Raw genomic sequence first — 25,967 nt, forward strand, 5'->3', positions numbered from 1 at the left:
ACAAACAATTATATCCCTGATTAATTTTCTATCTGTGTGTGTGTGTGTGTGTGTGTGTGTGTGTGACACGATGATAATAAGTGGTGTTTGTTATATCAATTTGACAGTAAAAAATAGTCTGCCATGAATTGAAATAGCAAACTTTTTTTCACCGACACGTGATATTCATTAAAAATTAAATTACATGCTCATCATACCAAACACGTTGGACCGGCCTGTATGTAGCCTTCTACCATTAAGACCTCGAATTAGTGGGGTCTTCTTCCCCGAACACCAACTCTGTATATGACAACATGTTTACATAGGAGGTCAACTGTGATGATAGTGGATGATAGGCTGTTTTAGAATTGTAGCACAGGTAACTTGCACAGGTAAATTCTGATAACTGTTCAGAAAATAGGTAAATCAGATGATTAAGTTCTGATTCTGATAAATGTTCAGAAAACTGAAAACTGTTAATAACTGTAAAATAAAGGAATCAAATATCTGTGTTAAATCTGTTTAAATCCCAAGCTATTCAATGGGAAATGTATAAAAGCCAAGTTCATTTTGGGAAATTATCATATTTCAATCTGCACTTTGAAAGATCAATATCTCAATCATTGCTTGATTTATTACTATACTTTTGTCACAGATATATATTGTCAAATCATAACTTTTGTCATATATATATATTAGTTAATCTTGTATTTTCTCTCAGTTTTTGTGTAAATTGTAACTTTTGTCAAATATTAGTTAATCTTATATTTTCTATCAGTTTTTGTGTAAATTGTAACTTTTGTCATATATTAGTTAATCTTGTATTTTCTCTCAGTTTTTGTGTAAATTAGTTAATCTTGTATTTTCTCTCAGTTTTTATGTAAATTGTGTTTAATTTGAGTGATATTATTATCTTTGTTGTTTGATACAAGGACAGTATGGCTAATGCTCAGATCAACGTTAAGTTCATCACCAACAGAAGAGGCGGACAGAACCTTTCACATAATGGATTCATCTTCAGACAGATTCGAAAGAACGGCAGCAGGACATTCTGGAGATGTTCGACCTCAGACTGCTCAGCATCACTCTCGACAATCGACAACATACCAGCTAACTTCGGAAGAAATCCACACACCCACGCCTCAGACCCAGCCAGTGTTGTAGCCAAACAGATCATGAACCAGATCACCAACAAATGCGTATAATCGGTCCAGCCTATTCCGTCCATCTTTTAGGAAGAGCTCAATCAACTCGACTGGGATGACCGTGGTCCAGCGACTACCAACATTCTACACAGCGAAACCGTCTCTTTACCGTGCTCGCCGCAAGCAGACTCCTCCACTACCAAAGACTTTGGCCGACATCACCTTGGATGGAAGATGGATAGAAGCATCTACAGGCGAACCATTTCTCCTCTTTGACGACGGTGAACAGAACAACAGGATGATCGCATTCGCTTCGTCGGAGAACCTGGCCGAACTTGCAGCATCTGACACCTTCTTCTGTGACGGAACTTTCTACAACTGTCCAACAATGTTTCATCAGATTTTCAGCGTCCATGTACAGAATGAAGGCACCATGACACCAGTCGTATACGCATTACTTCCCGGAAAGAGCCAGGCAATCTACAGCCGTTTCTTCACCCTTCTCCAGGATCACATGGCACACTTCGACATTCCATTCCGACCCACTACAGCCTTCGTCGATTTTGAAGTAGCTGCACACAATGGATAGAGGGAGATCGTACCACCTTGAACCACTTCTCAACCGAGGGACCCCGGACTACCAACCATCTGGAAGCTTGGCACGGAAAACTGAAGAAGGTACTGCATGCCCACCCCAACATCTACACCATCATCCAGACGTTTAAGGACATACAGAACATGAACGACATCAGCCGGATTCAGAGAGACGCAGGAGGCACCATTCAACCCCGGAAGAAGAAATACGCCAACATTGACAGATGCCTGGCCACCTTGAAGGACCGTTACCAGACTGGGACAATCGACCTGATGACCTATGCCGATTCAGCATCCGAGCTTCTGCATCTTGGATAGAGTGTTTAGTGTTTTCTGGACTTATGGATTACTTGATTATCACAGGTTGTAAAAGGACATAATATCTAGATAAATGGATAATGTATTGTCATACATAGTGCTAATTCAGTCATTTAGGGGTTTACTATTTATATTAGATAATAATTTATTTAATGCTAAGATGTGGATAATGTTGCAACATACATTTATATATGTAAAACAAAAAAAACTTTACCTATTTCCTTATTGATATGTACGTATCCTATTTACAAGGACAAGTTGACATTCTTAGTTGAAACAGACTATAACTTTAACATCAAAGGATTCCCTTTATAAACACCCTCCTTTCAAGTTGGCAGAGTTGGTGTTCGGGGAATGAGCCGAATTAGTTCAACAATGGGATCTGTTTGTGTACATTTAAAACTTGAAGGTTTTAGCTGTACAGAAGAACATTATCGAAAAGGATAGAATTCATGCGCATTCGGATTCCGTGAACTCACAGAAATGTATCCGTGTAGTAAAGATTCTGAATTTGACCTTCACCGACTCAAAAACTGAATCAGATTTGATGTAATTTACGGAGTTTATAACTCTTTGCATTTCAAACTTTGATTGAAATTAGTCAGGTGATCATTGAGACTCATGGGTCTCTTGTTATTGCATGTAGATATATAGATGAAGGCCTAACTCCGTTGTGAACTGGAGTAATCTTATTGCACATGCGTTCGTCCGTGGTCTCCGGATCAAAACATATTTCAGTCACTGCCATGTACATAATACTAGTTATGACAAGCCACAGTGGGGAAAGATTTTTATGGATTAAACAAAAGACATAAAGGCTTATATAGATTGAATGAAATTATTTAAAAAAAATGATTTACTAAGATTACGACGCTTTTTGTCTCTTACTAACGTCTTCTGATAAACTCCGATACCGCTTTTAATTGCTCCTTGATTACCAAGCCGCTTCGAGCTCTCTCGTACAAGGGCCCTTTCGTTTATGCAGTTGTAACGTACAAACCGGTGGAACCTATAAACGATCGATCTGGTTCGTTTCCGTTGCGGTTTGACTCTGCTCTTTTATACTGAACGAAACCGTGCCACCTGCGTGTCGATGCGATCGGATAAACGAAAGTAACCCCAAAGAGTTGGGTGATATTAACTACAGTCCGGAATTCCCCGGTACCACCCGGCACAGTCCGCCACCGCTCGGGAATTATACATTGACCGTCCGGACTTTTATTTTTTTATATTAAGCGTTAAACTGTCACACATGCAAAAATATTGACAAAACCAACATTTCAACACAGAAAAAATCGTGATATTGCAACAATGAGCTCGGTTCGTGTTCTTTGCGAAATCAGCTGCGCACGAGTTTTATTTCTATTCACGTATCGATAAATTTGTATTATCTACATGCATGTGAATAAAATGAGTATCATAATCAAGAAATAATGCAAAAAATATTTTTAAAAATGTCCTCCCGGGCTTTTATTTCTATTAAAATAAATATGATAATTCAGAAACAGCGAGAAAATTTGTTATTGAACTGTATCACATTCATCAAAAATAACCACTGATATATCATGAAAAGATAACATAAGATACAAAATACATGAATCACGTGCATTTAAAATTAGAATGATCGCAATAAAGAGATTGGATTGTGTTATTGACTTTCTTTCTATGCTTGTATCCATTTTAAACTCTATCACATACTTTATATTAACAACACGAACAAAATAATCGTGAAATGGCAACAAAATACCAGAGACGTTTATATCACACGTGTTATCAGGGACGTATAATACAGTATATATGTATGTATTATACGTGTCTGGTGTTATATGTCTCTGAAAATACTAATATGAAGATAGAAAAATGACAGAATTATTACTATTTAAAACCACTAATAAAACAACGGTACGGTCGGGTTATTTACAATCTGGGTCACCCATCCTTATGTCCATTCCCGTATCTATTTAACTTATCACATAGATTTATATATATTACAACTGGAGTATATATTAATCAAGTAATGGCCATAAAAGTCACATATCAGTAACTTAAAGGTGTTCTTGTGTTGTGTATTGAATCATAAATTAATTTTAATTTCTATTGAGATAAGGATAAGAGAGTGTATAACTCGAGCGTCAACGGGACTCCATTTGGAGGATTGGTTGCTCTAAAAAATGCCTTTTTGTTTAGCATCGTTGAACTGCAAACACGACACTGAAGAAAAACTTCCTGGTTCGAACTTTACCATGAACCCCGTTTTCCCGGAAAAGGCTGCTCTTCATCAACTTGTGATTCAAAAATGGAAATCACCTTGGCAAGTGTACTGTTTCCATATGAAGTTGACCTTCTTCTTGTTGTTGTACATAATCGCCATATTTGTATCTGGGCTTTAGTCTTGGAAAAAGGGACCCAACAACCACTGGTTGAACTCCTAACTGCCGAAAGTAGACTATTAGTTCAATCAGTTGTGTGACTATACTCGCGGCTGTTCTAGAAAGAGAGATGCCATTCGATCTATCCAGGAGAAAGTCCACGTCTGACGGAAGTTTTCTAATAAAGAGGCAGAACTTAGCTCGCATGTTCTTTATCTCCCTACCCCTAATTCCGTATGCATGCAGTCCTAGAAATGGGACGGTGTTATTTTCCTGTCTCTATTCTGACAATCTTCTGACGAAGCTGTCCTAAAACAAGTACTGATTTCATTTTCACAATGATTTACTCTTGGTTGGTCGCCAGGTTTTTCGTCTCCTCCCTTGTCCGGGTATCGTCTCGTCGACGAACTTCTGTGCTCTGGCGACGTGAGGGGGCGACTTGCATCCCACTCAGTGGGATGGAACCGTCTGTAGCGGCGATCATTTTAGCATAGTAATTTTAGAACACTCTTGTTGTGTCTGTCAGAAAACCTGAAGCCGGCCATGCCTTCAACGGGTCCTATCCCGTGAATTTTCGTACCGAAGAATTTTCGTCCCGGGTATTTTCGTACTACTATTATTTGCGAGACAGCCGAAATGATAATTAGAATTTTACGATTGTAAAAATAACAATAAGATCACCAGTCTTGATTTGTAAGCACAGTTCACAGTATAGAGATGTCATCTAAACTCATAATCACACCTGTGCCAGGCTAGGTAAGTAGCGCCTCTGTGGCTTGAAAAAAACAATGGGGACGTGTGAGGCGACACGCCTGTCGGCCAACAACAGACGCGTACCAGTACTTGGGTAAAAATCATTGTGTAAACTTCTAAAACATCAAATTTTCATTATCAACACAGCGGAGGGTGTTATAATTGGTTATTTACACTCTGTCTATCTATATCCAGAGTGCTACGAACATTCCCCTCGGACGAAAATTCTTTGGTACGAAAATTCCCGACACCCCTTCAACGCATGAGACCGTTTATTGGTTTCATACTAGAGAGTTACAATTTGGGCGGGACCAATTACAAAGCCGGAAGACGTGTCCCAAATTCCGGAAATAACAAAAATAGTAAATACATAACAGCTCTAGCACCAAATAGTTTTTCATACATTTCAACAATGCAAATAACAGGATGCGAACGCATTATTGCGATATCGATTATTTCAAATAGTAATGATTTTGTCATTTTTGAAATATTTTTTTCATTATTTCTGGATAAAGATAATAAATTTATTCATATATAAGGCAAATTTAACAATACGTGAATCGATATAAAAGTTCGGACAGTCCTGCTATTGTAAAAAACAAGATTTATGTAGAATTCTTGCGACATCACTGATTTCTAATACCCATAAGTCGAAAATTTCTGTTAATTTTGTTGTTAATATCTTTGCATATAACACAATATATAAGTCAATCTTAACTTGGCTTAGGTGCAAATGAAACCCGGACTGTGTCGGTTTCTCCGGGCGTGCTGGGCTGTAATTTGTTATACTACGGATGTGTCGTTATTGTTTTTCAAGTGATGGACATGTCGTTATTGTTTTTCAAGTGATGGACAGAGTGATGGACAGATTGATGGGGACCACAGAACCTTTTTTTTATCCCATTCCGAATTACACTGATCTTCTATAGGGTATGGCAACGTTTCTTTTGATGTTCCAGTCCAATAACATGATAATGACGTCTCACATGTACAAAATATTATAGTTTTCTGTGGCGTAATGATGGAGTTTCAGTTTTGTACTTGCAGTTTCGTCTTGTTTGTCATCAACAATTGCATAACAATGAAAATCAATCCTTAGACATAATTTTGTCGTATACAAATTTCAATTATTAACCCATGCTTTGGATTTTTCCCAATGTTTCTTCGTCGCTGCTAAGTGCACTACATAACGAAGGAGTTGACGGGAATCCAAAGGGGAATACCCTACATTCCATCGTAATAAGAATAGTTATGATATTTTATATGTAAAATAAGAAACATTTTCTGGTAAAATATAGTTTGAAGCTTACGCTTAAATGTACTCAGCACGACAGTCATATTGCTTTAGTATTGGCGATCATTGTTATCGAGACCCAAATGTGTTGTTTAATACATCCAGAGGTACCAGAGTTACGCCCCTTCTTACTTTGCATTTGGCACAATTGTTCATCAGTCACTTCTCTAGTTAACAAGTGCTGAGTGATTTTTTTCAAATATAAATAAAACCAAAATAGCAGATCCTGTATAATTTCATAGCTGTGAGTGTGTCCAGACAAGAAATAAGTATATTGTTAGTTAAAATTTTGCTTCACAAGTGATTGTCTTTTCAGTGACAACAAATGAAATATTTCACTAACCACTGGCAGAGATTTTTCCAGCGGAGCTGAGAAGGGTAGACAGGTGAGCGTGATCAAAACTGGTTGGCTGTGGAAATATTCCTAAATATGATTCTATGATACGTCCCTGAAGTAGGCCTATTATGATTGTATATGGTACTTACATTTTCTCTAAATCATTATCCCATTCCAGCTGTTTTATACATATTTGGATTCGCAAGGATGCATTAGAGAGGGTAGACATAATCTGAGCTCAGACACATAAAAAAACCCAGTAAATCATTAAGTGCCTTTTTAAAAAAAAAATGACCAGAAAAATGGTGTTATCTCTTTCAAAGACTGAGATATTTATCTGATATGCTACATTTGCCAACACAAAAATTGAAAATATGTGTATTTTATTTTACACAAATTGTTAAACCAAACCACTTCAATCTGGTAATTGATAATCATATAATAAAACCTAACTACTCAGTTATAAGTACAATACACATGTAACACAATGTGTTATGACCACTCATGTAAAAAGTGCTTGGTTGTGCCCATTTGATGCTGAGAAGTACTCCATGAATCTTTCTCAAATTTCACATGTAGGTTCCCCCTTTGTCCCTATAAGTTGTGCCAGTTTGGTTTTGAGGCTAATTAGGAAAAAATATGGCTGACTGGTAGCTTTCTTGGATTTTGACTGTAAAAGTTTGTTATCACCACTTTCAGAGAGGTGCTGGATGGATCATATACAAATTCATACATAAGTTCCCCTCTGCCCCTATTGTTGTGCCCTTTTCATTTCAGGACAGATCAGAGACACAAAATGGCTTACAGATGGTCATCTTGGATTCAGACCTTGTTTTTCTTGAGAAGCACTGGATTGATATTCTCTAAATTCATTTGTAGTTTTCCTCTGGTCCCTCTTTGTGCGCATTTGATTTTGGAACTGATGAGAAAAAAGGAAGTGACTGACAGGCGACCATCTTGGATTTTGACTATGAAAGTTTATTATTGCTATTTCTAGAGTGGTACTTGATCAATTTTTCTCAAACCTTGTATTTGTGTTGCTGTTTTTGGCCCCTAGTTGTACTAATGTACCCGTTTAATAAAAACCCAAATGGTCGACAGGCGACCATCTTGTAAGCGAAATATCATTGTACAATGTCCCAGTGTGGTCAGATCATCTAATGTAGTGAAGATGTACTCAGATCAGTAGTTGTTTAGTGGATATGGTCATTAACATAGAAATTAGGAGTATTATATAAATACTTATTTAATTGTTTTATTGTCAATGTTTCTGTAGGAAGAATTTTCAAATACAGTAACATGATGAGCAAAAATGGAGGAAAGGATGAAAAAGACAGGAAAAGTGGTTGTTAAAATCCCTTTGGGATCTGTTATTTGTCTTGGTCATGGTCACTTTTGCTAAGGTATGGAACTGCTTAAAGAATAAGACTGCTAGGAAATTTAATACACATTAGCAGATTAGACTGTATATACTCATATAGTAATAGAAAGAGATTCCTGTTTGTATAAAGCTTTCCTTATTGACTCAAAATGTGTTCTAATGTCTCAACTTACACACTGTTAGTTCAGGTGGAAATAGAAATTTGCTTTCCTTTTGCTGCTAAATAATTTGTCAGTTAAATAACACTCTCTCTGTTACAGATTGTACTGACAAGAGAATTTCCAGGATGGGGAGGAATTCCTTATCCTTGTGACCATGGATTATGCTCCCCCACCTCCAAGAGAAAGATATAAACATCTAAGAGACCCAGAGCTACGCAACAAGAGTTTCTATAAATGGCCTAGTATCGGTGAATCTCTCAAGAAGGAACTCATTGACGAAGGTTTTTTCAGTATTGATGAGGAAAAACGGAAAGTACAATGTGTGTATTGTGGTGGTGTGCTTGTTGGTATAGAAGAGGGAGACAATGTTCATATAAATCACTACAGACATTTCCCAACATGTGAAAGGTTCAAGTGGCGTGAACCTAATTTTGAATCACTGTTTAACCATGGTATTGTTAACGGGATTCATGCCATGACATTGGCGGACGGAGCAGCATCTAATGATTCAATAGATGAAGGATATCAGAGTGTACCAATCAAAGATCTTGAAGTGGATGGTGAAACTAACCAATATTTAGATGGAAGAGACAGAAACTCATCCAATCCTTTTTACACAATAGGAGAAGAAAAATATCCCCGTCATATCTATTATGCATTGTTTATAGATCGACTGAAAACTTTTAAAAGGTGGCCTAAGGATTCAAAACAAACTCCTCATGCTCTTGCAGGGGCAGGACTATTTTACGCAGGTAAAACTGACTAAAACTGACAAATGTTCCTTAAATAATGAAATAACGCTTTTGATCTCATTTATATAATTCATTGAATTGTTAAGAATTTTTACCTCAGACTTATTAGGAGGCACATGTAAGGCAAAAATAAGGTTTAATGTCCTTTCTTTTACCTTGATATTAATTTACTTTTTAATAGCACCCTGCATACCATTTGGTATCCTTCTAGAACCTAGAAGACGATCATTTCCTTATCTACACTGAGTTCTTGTTTTTAGTTATCTCCCTTCGATCATAGAGACGGTAATGCAACTACATGCATATTATAAAATGTCGATTTTAGAAGGCTTCTACTATTGAAGACACAATAATTTTAAAACTTTGCTGCTCTACAACATAATTATCAAAGTCCTTTAATTTAGATTTTTTATTCTGGTGTATATACTTTATTAAATAAAATGATTGTTTGCCTTAAATTTAAAGGAAAAAATTAATCTTAACTTTAATACTATTAAGTAATTGCTCAATGGAATGCATTTATAGCAAAAGATGTTGTAAAAATAGTATATATTTAGGAACTAAATTAATTAGATGATTACCAGAAATTTGATACCTTGCTATATCCTGATAATCATTAACCATCATTTACTTTCCAGTATTTGTAAATGACAAAGAAGATCGTTTATAGTTTTCCATTGAATCATCATATCTATTGCATGAGTATGACAGAATTTTTATAATTATCTGAATGAGAAATTTGTGCATGTTCTGTAGGAAATAATCAAATTCTTTAACCATTACGTTAAAAATATCAATAAATAAAACCTTAAACGGAAAATATGTTTATCTGCAAAAGGTGTAAGAATCAGTGACATTAGATAGCATTACAAACTTTGTACTTCTAGATGCGGCATGTAATTTATGTAGCCAAGACATAGCAAAATAATCCTTACCATTGCCTTCTTTAGCTACATTTACAACAGATCAAATGGCCAATACTGAAAGTTTATGTTATCAGTGAGGAGTCATATTGATTCTTTCTGTTCAGTGGTATACATAGGCCTAACACCAAATATTAAACTTTATGTGAAGTACTTTTTTTTCTATAAAGCATCTGATATGTTGAAATTTGTGATTTGACATATATTTTTTAGAAAACAAATGTACTATCAGCAAATCATATGACAGAATTAATAACTAATGTATTCCAATGCATTTATAACAGATGAAACATATTACAGAAAATTGATTGTTTTAACCTTGTTTTGATCTGTATAAAGGCCATTAAGGAGAGGAAAGAAATATGACCTTTATACACAGGTGACCCTTATATGGCAGTTAAATTACTTAAAAGTGTAGTTTTACTACATTAGGACTCAATTTAGTAGCTGTTATAGACAAGTGGATTTGATGACCTTTAAGACAGGATTGTACATGAAGACGATGCATCTTGTTTAATTATTAAGTTAAATATATCAATCACAATGGCCTCAGAGTGTATGGTTCTTCAGTCTTTATAATGTTGTTCGTCTACCGGTTTCGGCAACTTGATTTGGTCTATTGATCAATCACCGTGCATATCATCGGGTATCCGGCTGAGGAGTGTAGAAACCACCTACCCACTCAATTAGAACGAACAGTGTTGGCTCTACTGCCTGATCTCTTTGTTTAATTATTATATTTTGTATCTTGAAGGTGTGAAAGATGTTTGTGAATGCTACTGTTGTGGTGGGCAGTTGGAAGGCTGGGAGCCTGATGACATTCCACAGAAAGAACATGACCAGTGGTTTGGTGATAAATGTCCCTTAACCTTGGCAAAAAATGGAAAGCTGTGATCACATCATTGTAGAGGAAGGTATGATATCAACAAAATAATCATTAGTGTCCGAGACCTCAAGTTCAAGCATGAAATTTGTTAAACATATATTATTGTAGGTATGTTTTTTCCAGATACATATTCAAGAAAGAAAAGCATTAAACACAGAAAAAACAGTTGCAATCATACTACAGTATTCTGAGTGTTGCATTTGGGATATGTCAGATGTTTTTTTGACTTTGATATAAGCGACGTGGGGTCACCGTTTTCCTGTGGGACCCATTTCATATCTAAATATAAATATTGCCTTTATATGGACTTAGTATAATAAACACTTCTTTGTCTTGCATGCATTCACTGTCATTAAGAACTGATACATTTTATTGTGAAACTTACCATTTCACACAAAACTATGCTCAGTGTTCATTATTGACAGAAATTAATATGTATTTGAATTTCTTTTCTCTATTGCAGCAACAGACATATGCTGTAACAAGGCTGGTTATTACAAAACAAAAATGTGTATGTATTAGGAGGACATGTGGGTTGTGATGGTCACACTGTATTGGGCAGGATATGAACTACCAAAGCTACAGAACAGGAAATACCATCTAACACCCTACTTTTGATCACCACCATATAAATGATGAGTGTACATTAGGGTTGGGGTAAAACAAGCTACTGAGACCTGTCTATTATTTCAGCTTGTTTTCAGAGTCGGATCCCTTACTAGATGTCCTCCTTTTAAGATTTAAATGTTATGTATGATTTAAGGATGTACTCCTGTGACAAGTAAAAAAAAAATTGAGTACTAACCTTTCTTTTCGGTGTTGGATTTTTTGAAAGGTTAGTGTTTAGAAGGAATATTGTAACCAAAACATCAGTATGTTGCTGCACTGCTTTTTTTTTCGATACAGATGTCGGAATATGTAACAGGAAATAATCCGTTTTCATATTGTTCTTTATTTTTACTGGATAATGGACATATTTTTTTATTTTCATGGCAACCATTTTCAAAAGAATTTATTTTTCTTCTTTCATTAAAGGTAATACATGGTATGATACTTGGACATCTGATTTTAAAAGTTAAAACTGCATAACAACCAAAAAGTGAAAAGTTTTCAAAAATGACCAAACTATCTATTTAACCATCTTCATCTTATCATGGTTTGTCTGCCATATTTTATAGGTCCAATTATCTTTACTCTGGTCTCTTCACACTTGAAATATAGACTGTTTGTATATATGTCAGAGTTACAAATTATTTGTATACTCCATGTCATAGAACACAACTTGAGTGGTTGTGACTCCGAGCAGGTTACTTGTCAAAATATATTTGTCAATGTAAATAGTACCAGCTGCACTTGATGATAACAGAATGTACTTTTGAAGGTTTAGTATATGGACTCCGATGTGTTAGTAAGTGGATCAAAACATTGACCAGTTTACAGAATGTTACAGTACTCTCATAGATTATGTATTTCTAAAAATGTAATTGAGCTAAGGTAGGGAATCGCCATCAGATAAAAAGATAATGACTATTAAGATTGCCTTTGAAATTTTTATGTATGTAAATGTAATTTCATGTAATGTTAAATATTGTTTTGCTGTATATCATCATTTTCCATATAATATAATGACTTTGTATATTACCTGTTGGTGATTCAAAAAAATCTTCTTTTTTCCTAACATTTCCATTTAATTCTCAATTCAAAATCTGAAAATATCCCCATTTATGGCTAAATATTATCAAGTCACAGGTAACTACTCCACAGTAACTGTTCCCCAGAGCCCCCATGAGGTACCCCAATTTTGTTGACTTAAATGGTAAAAACAACACCAACTGCCATATGTGTTTTTAAGAAAGTTGGCGTAAAGGGAACACACCGTCTGCTGACAGGTGTACCTGCTACTTGATATAATGTAGGTGATATATGAGGAATGGTACATTTAAGCCGGTTGCTGCATGGGGTTGTCAAAGATATATGACACCTAGTGTTAAACACCAGTCGCATCTATGTATCAGTATTTCCCGATCTATGATAGATGTACCTGTTGTGTCCTGATCTAATAAGGTTTTATTTTGTATGCAATGTTTACTGAATATCTTACTGTAAATTAAGGGTAAAAATATTGGAGGGAAAAAAGATTGACATATGATCCTTTACATTTTCTCTATCATTTTTTAGCTCACTTGGCCCTTTTGGTGAAGTGTCCGTCGTCCTTCCGTTGTCCATCCAGCATCACTTTTTCCTTTAAAAAACTTCTTGTCAATAAATGAAGGACCAAATGGTTTGATATTTAGCTGGTATATTCCTAGGATGAAACCTGATGCAGTTTGCAAACAGAAATGACTGTGACTTATATTCAAGGTCAAAGGGTTCAAATTTGTTAAAACCTGAAAACAACTTCTACTCAGGAACTGATAGGCCTAGTAATTTCAGGTGAGAGCATGCCAAGGGCATTAACATTATTATTGCTTTATTAGCACACCTGGCCCAAAGGGCAAAGTGAGGTTATGCCATAGCACGTCATCCGTTGTATGTTCGTCGTCTGTCTGTCCTGCGTCCGTCAACTTTTCAGTTAAACAACTTCTTCTGAAAGGTGTAGAGTTATCACATTTGGCTAGAAGGTTCCTTTGATGAAGCCCAACAAAGTTTGTGAAAAAAACCCTTTACCCATATTCAAGGTCACAGAGGTCAAATGTGTTAAAAAAAACCTTAAGTGTCTTCTTCCAAAATACCGGAAGGCCTAGAATCATTATATATGGCTGGAAGTTCCTTTGATGAAGCCCAACAAAGTTTGCGCAAAAATAACCTGGACCATATTCGAGGTCACAGAGGTCAAGTATGGTAAAACCTTTAAACGACTTCTCCCCAAATACATGAAGGCATAGAATCATTATATCAGGCTACTATGTTCCTCTTATGGTGTCCTACAAAGTTTGCTAAAAGAAATGACCTTGACCAATTTTCAAGGTCACAGGGGTCAAATGTGTTAAACATGGAACATATGCACAGATATAGTACTGTTGGTCATAAAGATCCAGGTGAGCGATACAGGCTCTCTGGGCCTCTTGTTGAAACATATAGCTTCTTAAGGTACAAATATCCTAGGGCACATCAAGCTCAGTACAATATTTAGCTTATCTATTCTAAAGGATTGGTGTGCTTATGCTTTGCCGCAGCATCCACCTTCAGTCAACTTTTCTTACAAATCGCTACTAGTCATAAATGTGCAAATTTGGCCAGAAGCATCCTGGAGGAAGGTAAACAGACTCTTACAAATAGTGAGTGTCGGCAAACTTTAAAAACTGACTCCTCCTGTAGGAATAATTGCATTCTGTCCGAGTTTGGTCATAAGTATCCTTGGTTGGAGGGAAATCAATTTTGTTTAAAAAGTGGGTCTTGTTTAAAGAAATAACCACTCCTGTAGGCATAATTGAATTTTGTCCAGATCGTCCAAATTTGATATGAAGCATCCCTTGTAGAAGGGAAATTGATTTTGTTTAAATGATGGGCCTTGGCCCCCTGGGATGGGAGTGATGGTGTCCAATAGAGGAAATTGAGCAAATTCTTTAAAATCCTTCTTATTTAGAGATACTACTAAGATTCTGTCACAATTTGGTCAGAAGTATTCTTTGATGAAGGTGAAGTAGAGGAATTTTTCAAAAGTCCTACTCCTGTAGGGATGATTTGATTTTCACCAAAGTTGGTCTGAAGCATTCCTGGGTAAAGGGAGAAGTGATTTTCTACAATTGTGGGTCTTGGCCCTAAAGATATTAAAATAATTGGTTAATATATTATAATATTGTATGAGGATTTAAAATCAAGGATGATTATCTACCAAACCTCTGTTTTGGTGAGATATTTTAAAACAGTTTATTTTGTTTTTGTATGACCCTGATTATATCTATTAAGTTTATTTTTAGTCCAGTATCATCAAATGGTCAAATTGCCTTTCCTCAGTGGTCTGACCTTTGTCTTTAAACAATTCTTGTTATTGTTATTTCTTGATAAGTACTGTATGGATCATTCTCTATTTAGTTTTTATCTTGTCCCCTACGCATGCCCTTTTGATCCTGGGACTGGTCAGAAAACCTGAATGGCTGACAGGTGGCCATCAGTAGTTAGGTATATATCTGATGATGTAGAAGGAACAAGAATAAAATGGGTTCACACTCTCAGTAGACACTAATGTACTGTTTCTGTCCAAAAAGCTTATTACCTGCTGAATTGAACTTACCGGATGTTTACACATCACACAGACCATGTTTTGTGTTCAGGGTGGGGGTTGTTGAATTTAGGTGTTACATTTTGTTTGATAAAGAGAGCATCTTCTGATGTTTGACCCATTTCAAATTTGGTATGATCCAATACAAAGGTTTATTATAAAGATATTTGATACCTAATATGATCATGGACTGTTGAGTTATTAGAGAAATATTCAGAATTAAAAACATTTGATAATTCTGTATGTATATTTCAGACGGACAGCTATTTTATAAGACTAATTCAACCTGGCAGGTATTAATTTTCATTTTTGACTTACCAAGATGCTTTCAGGTTCCTTAATTTTTCATATTTCCTTGTTAATTGTTTCAGATAATATGAGAAGTTCTGAACAGATGAGCAAAGATAAAAATTTTTCCCAAGTATTTGTTTGTTTATTTATTGATAAAAATGAAAAAAAAAATTACCTGGTACATTTAATGTTTTGTAGAGCTTGCTATTACGCTTTACCATGTAGCCTATGATTCTTAATTCAGTTCTTCAATACCTATTTATTAGTTTGATATTTTGTAAGTATTTGTAAACAGAAGACATTAATATACACAGTTTTGTGTTGTGAAGAACACCATTATGAAGAGAGGTAATCTAACATATTATTTGCATATATTTGTATAGATATTTATCTAATTTTAATTATATATGACTCTTTCTTCGACCTCAATGTATCTAATTATGCAATTTTTAAGGACGAAAATGTTTAGCTGACTGGCTAATAGATAATTCAAAATTTATTCCTGCACAGAAAAAAATGATAATATCCAGTCTTTGTTAAGACTTTCAATTTTCATCTCTGAGTTTTAGTTTATGAGTTGATAATTCTGAATTGAAGGAATATTGGTTACTTTTTTAAAGTACACTGTATGATATTTGTAAATACCAGTATCTATGTAAATCAAATAACATCTTTACATTTTTATCCCTCCATTGTCAGAAAAATTCAGTGGATTTTGATCAAAGTTAGTCAGAAGCATCCTTGTGGGGACGGTTTGATGAAGGGGACTCAAGTTTTGTATAAACGACAGGTCTGAACCCCAAGGGCCTGAGGTGCAGAGCCGAAATGGGAAATGGTTAAAATTTTATAAAACCCTTCTAATTATGCTGGAATGCCAGGAACCTTGTCCAATTCGGTCTGAAGCATTCTTCTGTAGTAATGACAGGATTTGGGTTGAAGCAGAAGGGACGTTCGTGGAACTGATTAGGCTGACTTTGAGGCAAAATAGCAGGACCATTGATATGTAAATGTAAATCTTTAGAATTGTTTTTCTATAGCTAGGAGAAAGCAAAAACGCTAGAACGAGGAAATATCGGCATTGTAACATGTTTCTTTCTTGTCAATTTTAATTTTACATGTTGGTTTTTATTTATTAGTAACTTTTCAATAAAATGTTTATTTAAAAAAATAATTTCAAGTGTGATTGATAAAAAAAAAATCTGGGTTGATTTGTTATTGAGTCAGGAGTGAAAAATATGATTCTTTATCGGTAAGAATTACTGTAATAAAAAGGAACATGTTTTTTATTATTTCCATTGTCTACTAGATCATGTTTTACCAGGTAAAGACATATTTATAACTCCTGTTGAAAAAAGGAAAAATCAATCCAGTATGAATCGTGTTCATTTTAATCACTGCAATGATGTGTACGTTTCATCAGTTCACCAATCCCTGGGACATCTACTTTGAAAGAAGGAAGTACTTGTTATGCTGAGGTCACGATATTGTTTATTATTTCCTTTTACAAAGGCAGTTGTTGTATCAGGTACACATGTAATTTACACGTAGTGAAGTTCCTAGTATGTTCCACTTCTTGTCAACCCGCGCTAGCTTTCCCAAGAGTGGGCGTTCATCGAACTTCCTGCTGAACTATTAAAAGTTAATATGTAAGTTAAATTAAACTATCCAAAACTGTATTCTACTAGACATAAGTCAGACGTGTTGTCCAGAAGCCAGAACATACTTTCTGTTAATAATCTATCACACATGTCCAGTATACATTCGCTCCCGGGTTAATTACATAAGCTTACCAATACCGTCTAGCAGGACAGGTCAGCAAAACCTTAGCTTGTCGTAAACCACCTAATCTACCACTATGTGTGTGCATTAGACCATGTAAATAACTCATGTGTTATCCACTTCTTGTTAGCAAATATGTAATATTAGATTATCAATGCCTACGACTTTTAGTATAAATACGACTAGGTTTTTAGCCAGTCGTCGATTCGGTTCCTGAAGGCATGCGAGTGTACCACCTCTCCATGTCTACACACAATAAATTTACATCAACCTGAACAGCGTTTGGATTTCTTCATCTCCACTCAACACTGCACCACTCTTCATTCTCAACAAAGAAGTTCACCCACTACACTTTATCGGACACCACTTCACTTTATTGGTCCCGTGACCTGTGACTTCACTTTATTGGTGCCGTGACACCACTTCACTTTACTGCCCTCAGGAGTCATGGATGTTCTTGGACTCGTTGCCCTGTTTTGTGGATCTTCATTATCTCGGAAATGTTGCCCTAGGAGTGGCTGTAATGTTGAACGTGTTGTTAGGAGTCTTTGTAATAGTGATCTGGTTATTTTAGTTTCTAGATTAATCAAAGACATCTTGTGGCTGTCACACTTTACATTACGGATAACAAAAACCAACTTAAGCATTGAAGCTGTATTCTAATGTGGAAATAAACGTTTAATTTCTGGATATAGTAACGCGTGACCTTCGAACCAAAGATGTATAGGAAATATCGTTATAATATAAGTTAATAGAAGAATGAGATACAGTAGAGTCGAATAATGAATGAAACTGCATCAGACGGTAGCTTCGTCCTTCTTGGACTCTAGTGACCGAAAATATATGTCAAAATTTAGATGGTGAGGTGCATTAGCCCGACAATTGAATAATTTTTGTGATTTTTATATTTCTGATAATAATAGAGCAAGAACATTAGTATATTCTGAGCCATGCCACTATTCGAATGAATTAAAATGTAGTATACTGTTCACGAGCATCCTTGGGAACTAAAATTCCACCAGCAGTGTCTAACACCGAAGATTATTAAAAAGACATGCATTTATAGATTAGAGCTAGATAAAGTTGACCTAAAGGATGAATTATATTGCACCATAAAGCTGTTTCCTCCCTCCAGCAATCGTCAGTGATGTAATGGTCTAAACCTTGGAAGCGACTGAGAATAAATCAATGAACGAAAACAAGTGCCATAATGTAAAAATACATCATACAAATGGATAGTATAACATCATATTCAAATTGGGAAGAACCACCTTCTATTTGAAATTCTTACTAAAAGTAATGTCTATGCATTAAACTGGCACATTTCAGAATTAAATTAAGTTTAAACGTTAAATATGTTTTCTTATTAATGTGAAAGAGTTCCGGACTCCAGAAACAGTGATTGGATTTGGATTTTGTTTTAGTTTGTTTGTTTGTTTTTTTTTTTCGTTGAGGAATTATATTTTAGCTGATATCTATTTTGTCGTTGTGATAAACAAATACTATTCCCAAACCACAAAAGGTATTAGGTCCGTTCCCTCTCATACTCTCAAAGTGAGTAATATATGAGTTTGTCAAACGTAACTCATAACCAATACTGTATTTCAACAGATATCGTTGATGATGATGAAATTGATTAACTATTGTCAGGGCTTGCCGTGAAAAAAGTCTTGTTTCATGATAGGAAAGCAAACATTAAACATATATATATATATATATAAATATTTACAGTTTACTTAGACATATAATTGAAGACGAGGAAGTTATACGTTATAAACGTATTTATTAGATATGGAAACGTCTTGCGTTATTTTCAGATATACGAGAATAGCTCTCTGTGTTTTGGAATTGATCTTAATCAGCAGTATATAATATACAATATCCTAAATAGGGGAATATCGAGAAACTTTTCTGGTTGTATTTTTATATATGTGATTAGTATATATATGTCCTATTTCATTAGAAAGTTACAAAGTCAGAGTACAAAAGAGTACAAACACATTTAGGATACTTACTAGCGTCTGTTATCACAAAACTACCCAGTATTACGCTTTATTGCACCACTACGTATACAAAATGGGGTTTTCTACCACCCAACCACCAACACCTACAATATTGGATTCGCCATTATATATGTAGATTTCAGCTTTCACACGCTTTGTTTCACTTGTGTGACTCGTATACGTTTTGTAGATGAGAGGAAACTATTTCGAAATCAGTGATACATTTCTTAATTCATTTAATACAGTACATAGGTTCTACAAAGCACGAACATTATTTACATATAACTTAAAAATTTATATCTATATTTGGCTACGTATTACAACGCCGGTGTACATGTTTCGTTCCGACCGAGTAACACTAAAGTTCACTAGATCAAGTGTGGATACCTAGGACTTAAAATAGATCATAGGTTTTTGATTTTCGAATGTTCTCTACAGGTGAAAATTTCTATATCTTTACCACCAGAAATCCCAAGTCAAAAACATTTAGATATTTTAATAAAATGGCGAAACACTGCAGATGCCAGAAAGTGCCATGTATTTCGGTTGAGCTGTGTGTGTTAACAGGTAAGCGCAGCAATTGCAGTTATTTTACACACATTGAGTGTTTACACGTTTTCGTCCTTGGAGTATCGAACATTTCAACTCCAGTTTTTAATTGTGGTTTTGAGGGCTGCTTTTTCAAACCGAGGACCAAATTCTAATCTAGATTAGTAGGGTAACGATGTTCAGCCCAATGTGTTCGTCTGATCTTATGATGGATTTCATCACACTACTACAATCAACATACTTACACGTACAGTCATAGGTATCTTACATATGAAGATAACTTTTACTAAGCGTAAATATCAACGTCTAAATACAAAATTAGGACGTGGGAGTATTTTCTTAATAAAAAATAGTTTCTTGTGGAATGTTAAATTAAATATATAATGTCATATCTAAAAATAGATGAGGTCATGTCTTAATAAATATAACGTCATGTCTAAGTAAACAAAATGAAAGTATGGCGATCTGGAATAAGCTACTCTTTTGGTTTGTTAGTACTGAAGATGAAACTCCGAAGTTCCCAGATTTATTTGGAGATGCATAGGTAGGTAGGTATTTATTTTCAGGTTAATTTCCCATTGACTATCTTCTGTTCTGACACGTGATGCCGTGTAGATACATCTTCTAATATGTATAAACTTCATTTCTTTTACAACATTTGGGGGGGGGGCATCTAGATTACCCAGAGAAATACCACGTGGTTTGGGGGGGGCATCTAGATTACCCAGAGAAATACCACGTGGTTTCACGTCCAGATAATCGAACCCCGGATGGCTTGGTGAAAGTCGGAGTGCGTTTCCACTACGCCACATGGCCATCAAACCGCCCATAATATAAGTTACTATTAAATGCTAGCAAATTACAATATACGGGGTTTATAATAGCATATCCATGAACATATTTACATGGTTATTTTATTTATTCGTTGAATAATTCGAATGTATAACGTAAGGAAGTCTGGCTTTGAATTTTCATAGTCGCCTTCATGGCTTGAAAATTTACGCCCTTAATATCACTGACGAGTCTTAGAGGGACGAAACAGATGTAACATGAAGTTTATGTTTACTGTTTCTAATTCTAAATTTGTATTTTTAAAAGTGCTCTTCACTTATGTCTCTTTTACAATCTTCATAACAATAACTGAGATATGATTCTACTCTGTGACTATCGACATATTTATATAGGAACATATCAGATAGTAGAATAAGGATAAGTTCGATAATAATGACGTCGACCTTTTCCATACGCAATTGTTGTCAGTGTTGTATGTTTTAAAAAGTGACAGATAAAAACGGGATTTTTCGGGTGTTATCTTATTGACATAGGTTTACCGGTTTCAACTTACGGGCGATATGCGACAGTACGAACTGACCACGGGAGGGATTCCCTTCGTGAGATAAAAAATATACACGAACAGTATTCGTTGACTGATATTATTGGCCAACCTACCTAAAAATTTCCTTCCGGCAGCAGCTTTAGTATGTTCTATATATATTCTAATCAACTATAAGCTACAGATACGGCGGGCTATAAGAACACATATATTATGGCTCGTGCATAGTATCATTAGCCTTCTAATTAAAGCGACGTTGCTTCGTTTATCTTTAACGGAGTCGCAGGAAAGCCAGAACAAAGTAAAATTGATAGCATTTTATTACACTTTTAGATAGGTTTAGTCAATAATCACTCAACTTTCATCAAAATATATCTAGGCCACCGAAACTTGAAAAAAGTGAAAGTAGAAGGAACATAATTAGTACAAAAATTAATTCATCAATTAGAAGTTACTGATTTTGTGACACGGATTAAAACGATACGGCTATATTGATATTAGATAGTGACACTAGGTAATGATGTTAGGTAATGACACTAGGTACTGACACTAGGTAGTGACACTAGGTAGTGATAGAAGGTAGTGACATTAGGTAGTGACACTAGGTAGTGACAGTAGGTTGTGACATTAGGGAGTGACACTAGGGAGTGACATAGGGTAGTAATGTTTGGTAGTGACATTAGGCAGTGACACTAGGGAGTGACACTAGGTAGTGACACTAGGTAGTGACAGTAGGTAGTGACATTAGGTAGTTACATTAGGTAGTGACACTAGGTAGTGACATTAGGTAGTGACATTAGGTACTGACACTAGGTAGTGACAGTAGGTAGTGACACTAGGTAGTGACATTAGGTACTGACACGAGGTAGTGACATTAGGTAGTGACAGTAGGTAGTGACATTAGGTAGTGACATTAGCTAGTGGCATTAGGTACTGACACTAGGTAGTGACATTAGGTAGTGACATAAGCTAGTGACACTAGGTAGTGACATTAGGTAGTGACACTAGGTAGTGACATTAGGTAGTGACACTAGGTAGTGACATTAGGTAGTGACAGTAGGTAGTGACATTAGGTAGTCACTAGGTAGTGACATTAGGTAGTGACACTAGGTAGTGACAGTAGGTAGTGACAGTAGGTAGTGACACTAGGTAGTGACATTAGGTAGTGACAGTAGGTAGTGACATTAGGTAGTGACAGTAGGTAGTGACATTAGGTAGTGACACTAAGTAGTGACATTAGGTAGTGACAGTAGGTAGTGACATTAGGTAGTGACAGTAGGTAGTGACATTAGGTAGTGATGTTAGGTAGGTTTATTAGGTACTGACAGTAGGTAGTGACATTAGGTAGTGACAGTAGGTAGTGACATTAGGTAGTGACATTAGGTACTGACATTAGATAGTGACAGTAGGTAGTGACATTAGGTAGTGACATTAGGTAGTGACATTAGGTACTGACAGTAGGTAGTGACACTAGGTAGTGACATTAGGTAGTGACAGTAGGTAGTGATATTAGGTAGTGACAGTAGGTAGTGACATTAGGTAGTGACATTAGGTACTGACATTAGGTAGTGACAGTAGGTAGTGACATTAGGTAGTGACAGTAGGTAGTGACATTAGGTAGTGACAGTAGGTAGTGACACTAGGTAGTGACATTAGGTAGTGACAGTAGGTAGTGACAGTAGGTAGTGACATTAGGTAGTGACAGTAGGTAGTGACAGTAGGTAGTGACATTAGGTAGTGACAGTAGGTAGTGACAGTAGGTAGTGACATTAGGTAGTGACATTAGGTAGTGACAGTAGGTAGTGACATTAGGTAGTGACAGTAGGTAGTGACACTAGGTAGTGACATTAGGTAGTGACAGTAGGTAGTGACATTAGGTAGTGACATTAGGTAGTGACAGTAGGTAGTGACAGTAGGTAGTGACATTAGGTAGTGACAGTAGGTAGTGACAGTAGGTAGTGACAGTAGGTAGTGACATTAGGTAGTGACATTAGGTAGTGACAGTAGGTAGTGACACTAGGTAGTGACATTAGGTAGTGACAGTAGGTAGTGACAGTAGGTAGTGACATTAGGTAGTGACATTAGGTAGTGACAGTAGGTAGTGACATTAGGTAGTGACATTAGGTAGTGACAGTAGGTAGTGACATTAGGTAGTGATATAAGGTAGTTATATTAGGTAGTGACACTTAGTAGTGGTGTTAGGTAGTGATATAAGGGCTTCCTCCCACAGTTAGACCCCTCGCAAGTGTGATTAATATAAATTGGAAAAAAGTTGATTTGCATTGTTGTAAAATAAATATGGTGATATAAGGTAAGATTAAATGGCTTTGTTTGACTTTTGATGATAATATGTTACTTTAATTACAGATTATAAAATCATCATTATGATAACGTCGACTGCAAAGAAATGCTTACTGGGTCAACTTGAAAGGATGGAATATGGACAATCAAAATCAAAGATGTCCTACCAGTCACGTCTTGCAAGTTTCTTTTCCTACCCTTATCCATGTGCAGTTAGTGTCACAGAAATGGCTGAAGCAGGCTTCCATTACGAAGGGCACGAGGACGAGGTAAATTGCCATAATTGTGGACTGAAATGCAGTGGATGGCAAAAGGAAGATAATCCCAAAAGCGTACATGTTGAGAATTTTCCTACCTGTCCTTTCTTTGAAACAAGTGAATGCGAAGCTAAAGTTGGTGTAGATGACTCCAAGAAAGGTGAAATGCCTTTGTCTGGTGCATGTGGTGGATTTGCTACAGAAGGAAGAAGGACGGAGGACAAGACACACCCAAACATTAACACAAATTCGACTTTTATCACACTACAGAAAACAGAAACTAATGCCGTAGTGATCCCACACGTATCAGAAGCATCGGGTCTCGATGTGACTGATAATTCTGTACATGGAGGAGACACTATACATTCTACGGCAAATTCTGATAATTTCAGTCATCGAAATGAAGTGGAACATTGCTCCAAAACGGAAAATTCAGCAATGAGCGAAACACAAACGGTAGAGTCACGTGATGAACATACCAGAGGAGATACGTCAGATACAGGTAACGACTCCATGAATAATTCGGACACCATAACTATCCCTGATTCGACAGAAACATTAGATACCATCCGACCGAAGTATCAACAATTTGCCGTTCTCGCAAACCGTCTGGACTCCTACAGGCAATGGCCTGCCTATCTCAGACAACGACCAGAAGTACTGTCGAAGGCTGGCCTTTTTTATGAAGGTAATGATACTGATTCTAATTTTTCCCCCCAAAGAAAGATATTGATATTTATATCGCTAGCATTTCGATGAAATAATATGATAATTTCCGTCATAGATGTCGACAACAGAACGACAAATTTGCAATGTAGGGTTTCGACAGGTGCCAACGGCAAAGGCTGCGATAATGATCACCATTATACATTGATTGGAAACTCTTTTATTCCTGTTTGAATGTTTTCGAGGTTCTTTCCTATGCCTCCTGGTTTTGTTGTAATTGACTCGGTTCTCAATTTTAGAACGTAGAATTATTGATATTGAATTTACAGGGACCAACGACTACGTCAGATGCTTCCAATGTGCAGGAGGATTAAGGGAGTGGGAACCAGAGGACGACCCATTTTACGAGCATGCGCGGTGGTTTCCGTGTTGTCCGTTCATGAGACTGACCAAGGGTGATAAATACATAATGGGTGTCCAGTCAGGAACAATAACACCATCTAATGTACTGGTAAGGATTCAAATGGTTAGATTTTCATGCATCCGACAGCACATCCCCATCGTATGTAAAGATGAAATTGTATCGCGATTTGAGACACGTATTTCAAAATTTTTATTTTCTGTTATTGATGTCGTTGTAATTCATTATTTGAAGGAGAAAGAGGAAATAGCACCAAGGCAGAATTTAAACTTGTTGGAACATCCGGCTGTGTTGAGCATTATGGAGATGGGTTACAGTAAAAGTCTTATCACTACGGCGATAACAGTTTTCAAAGAGCGCAATGGTATGTGGGATCATTTTTATTCAAAATAAATATATATGTAATAATTCCTTTAGCTTAATAGTACCAGGTCATTTGATCTTAATTTTTGATCATATTTGATAATTACCGGCTGTGGCTATTATTCGAGGACATTGCTTATCATTATTATTATTATTTTTTTTTTTACAAAGGAATGGATTTAAGTGCCGAACAATTATTGCCTATAGTTTGGGAAGCGGAAGAGAATGACAACATTGTTCCGCAGATTATTGAAAATGAAAATGTCGACCGCATGGAAGCAGAGAAACGGTTGGAAAGTAAAACCGACGTGACCGATCAAGTAGCGAAAGGGAAAGATATCACTAAAGGTAGATATTACATAATATTTATCTTTTTTACATGTAAACTAGGTGTAAAGAAAATTATCGGTGTATCTGAAGCTCGATAAGATACATTTTTGTCGTCACAGTTTTGTTTCCTATTTTCACAGATATTGATAAACTTACAGAGGAAAACCGGATACTCCGTGTGCAGAAGACATGTAAGGTGTGTCTAGACGAAGAGGCTAATATCGTGTTTCTTCCTTGTGGTCATTTGGTCACGTGTCCAATGTGTGCCTCCGCCTTACGGAAATGTCCAATGTGTCGAACCTACATCAGGGGCACGGTCAAAGCTATTATATCATAACAGTGGCGGATTTCTTTTTTGTTTTTTTGTTTGTTATGGGAATCATATTTTCTTCTCGTTTAGCGTTTTTAGTGTGTCAGCAATGAAACAAAATCGGTACCTCATCATAATTATGATTTAGAACACATTTTATTAAACTTTGTGATGTGATGCACACACTGAATTACCAATGCAGTTATATAACGAATTGTATTCCTAATAGTGACATTGAAAGATGAAAATT

At 36.0% G+C, this 25,967-nt stretch overlaps 3 protein-coding genes across 3 annotated transcripts; all 3 read left to right on the plus strand.

Moving 5' to 3' along the window:
• Window positions 1-1,239: 1,239 nt before the first annotated feature.
• On the plus strand, window positions 1,240-1,713 carry LOC132545490 (uncharacterized). The gene has a single exon (XM_060209172.1). It carries the CDS (start codon window positions 1,240-1,242, stop codon window positions 1,711-1,713), a length of 474 nt encoding a protein of 157 aa, XP_060065155.1.
• Window positions 1,714-5,967: 4,254 nt separating this feature from the next.
• LOC132545552 (baculoviral IAP repeat-containing protein 1b-like) lies at window positions 5,968-14,524 on the plus strand. Its single transcript, XM_060209236.1, has 5 exons — window positions 5,968-6,088; window positions 6,769-6,838; window positions 8,431-9,083; window positions 10,761-10,920; window positions 11,356-14,524. The coding sequence occupies exons 3-4, from the start codon at window positions 8,486-8,488 to the stop codon at window positions 10,898-10,900; spliced, it is 738 nt and encodes a 245-aa protein (XP_060065219.1). The 5' UTR covers window positions 5,968-6,088; window positions 6,769-6,838; window positions 8,431-8,485; the 3' UTR covers window positions 10,901-10,920; window positions 11,356-14,524.
• Window positions 14,525-23,501: 8,977 nt separating this feature from the next.
• On the plus strand, window positions 23,502-25,744 carry LOC132545491 (baculoviral IAP repeat-containing protein 7-like). Its single transcript, XM_060209173.1, has 5 exons — window positions 23,502-24,315; window positions 24,623-24,804; window positions 24,949-25,078; window positions 25,249-25,425; window positions 25,548-25,744. Exons 1-5 carry the CDS (start codon window positions 23,502-23,504, stop codon window positions 25,742-25,744), a joined length of 1,500 nt encoding a protein of 499 aa, XP_060065156.1.
• The last annotated feature ends 223 nt before the right edge of the window (window positions 25,745-25,967 follow it).

Source organism: Ylistrum balloti, unplaced genomic scaffold, assembly GCF_031769215.1.
Source record: "Ylistrum balloti isolate Yb309-2 unplaced genomic scaffold, AGI_CSIRO_Ybal_v1 Utg369850, whole genome shotgun sequence".
NCBI lineage: Eukaryota > Metazoa > Mollusca > Bivalvia > Pectinida > Pectinidae > Ylistrum > Ylistrum balloti.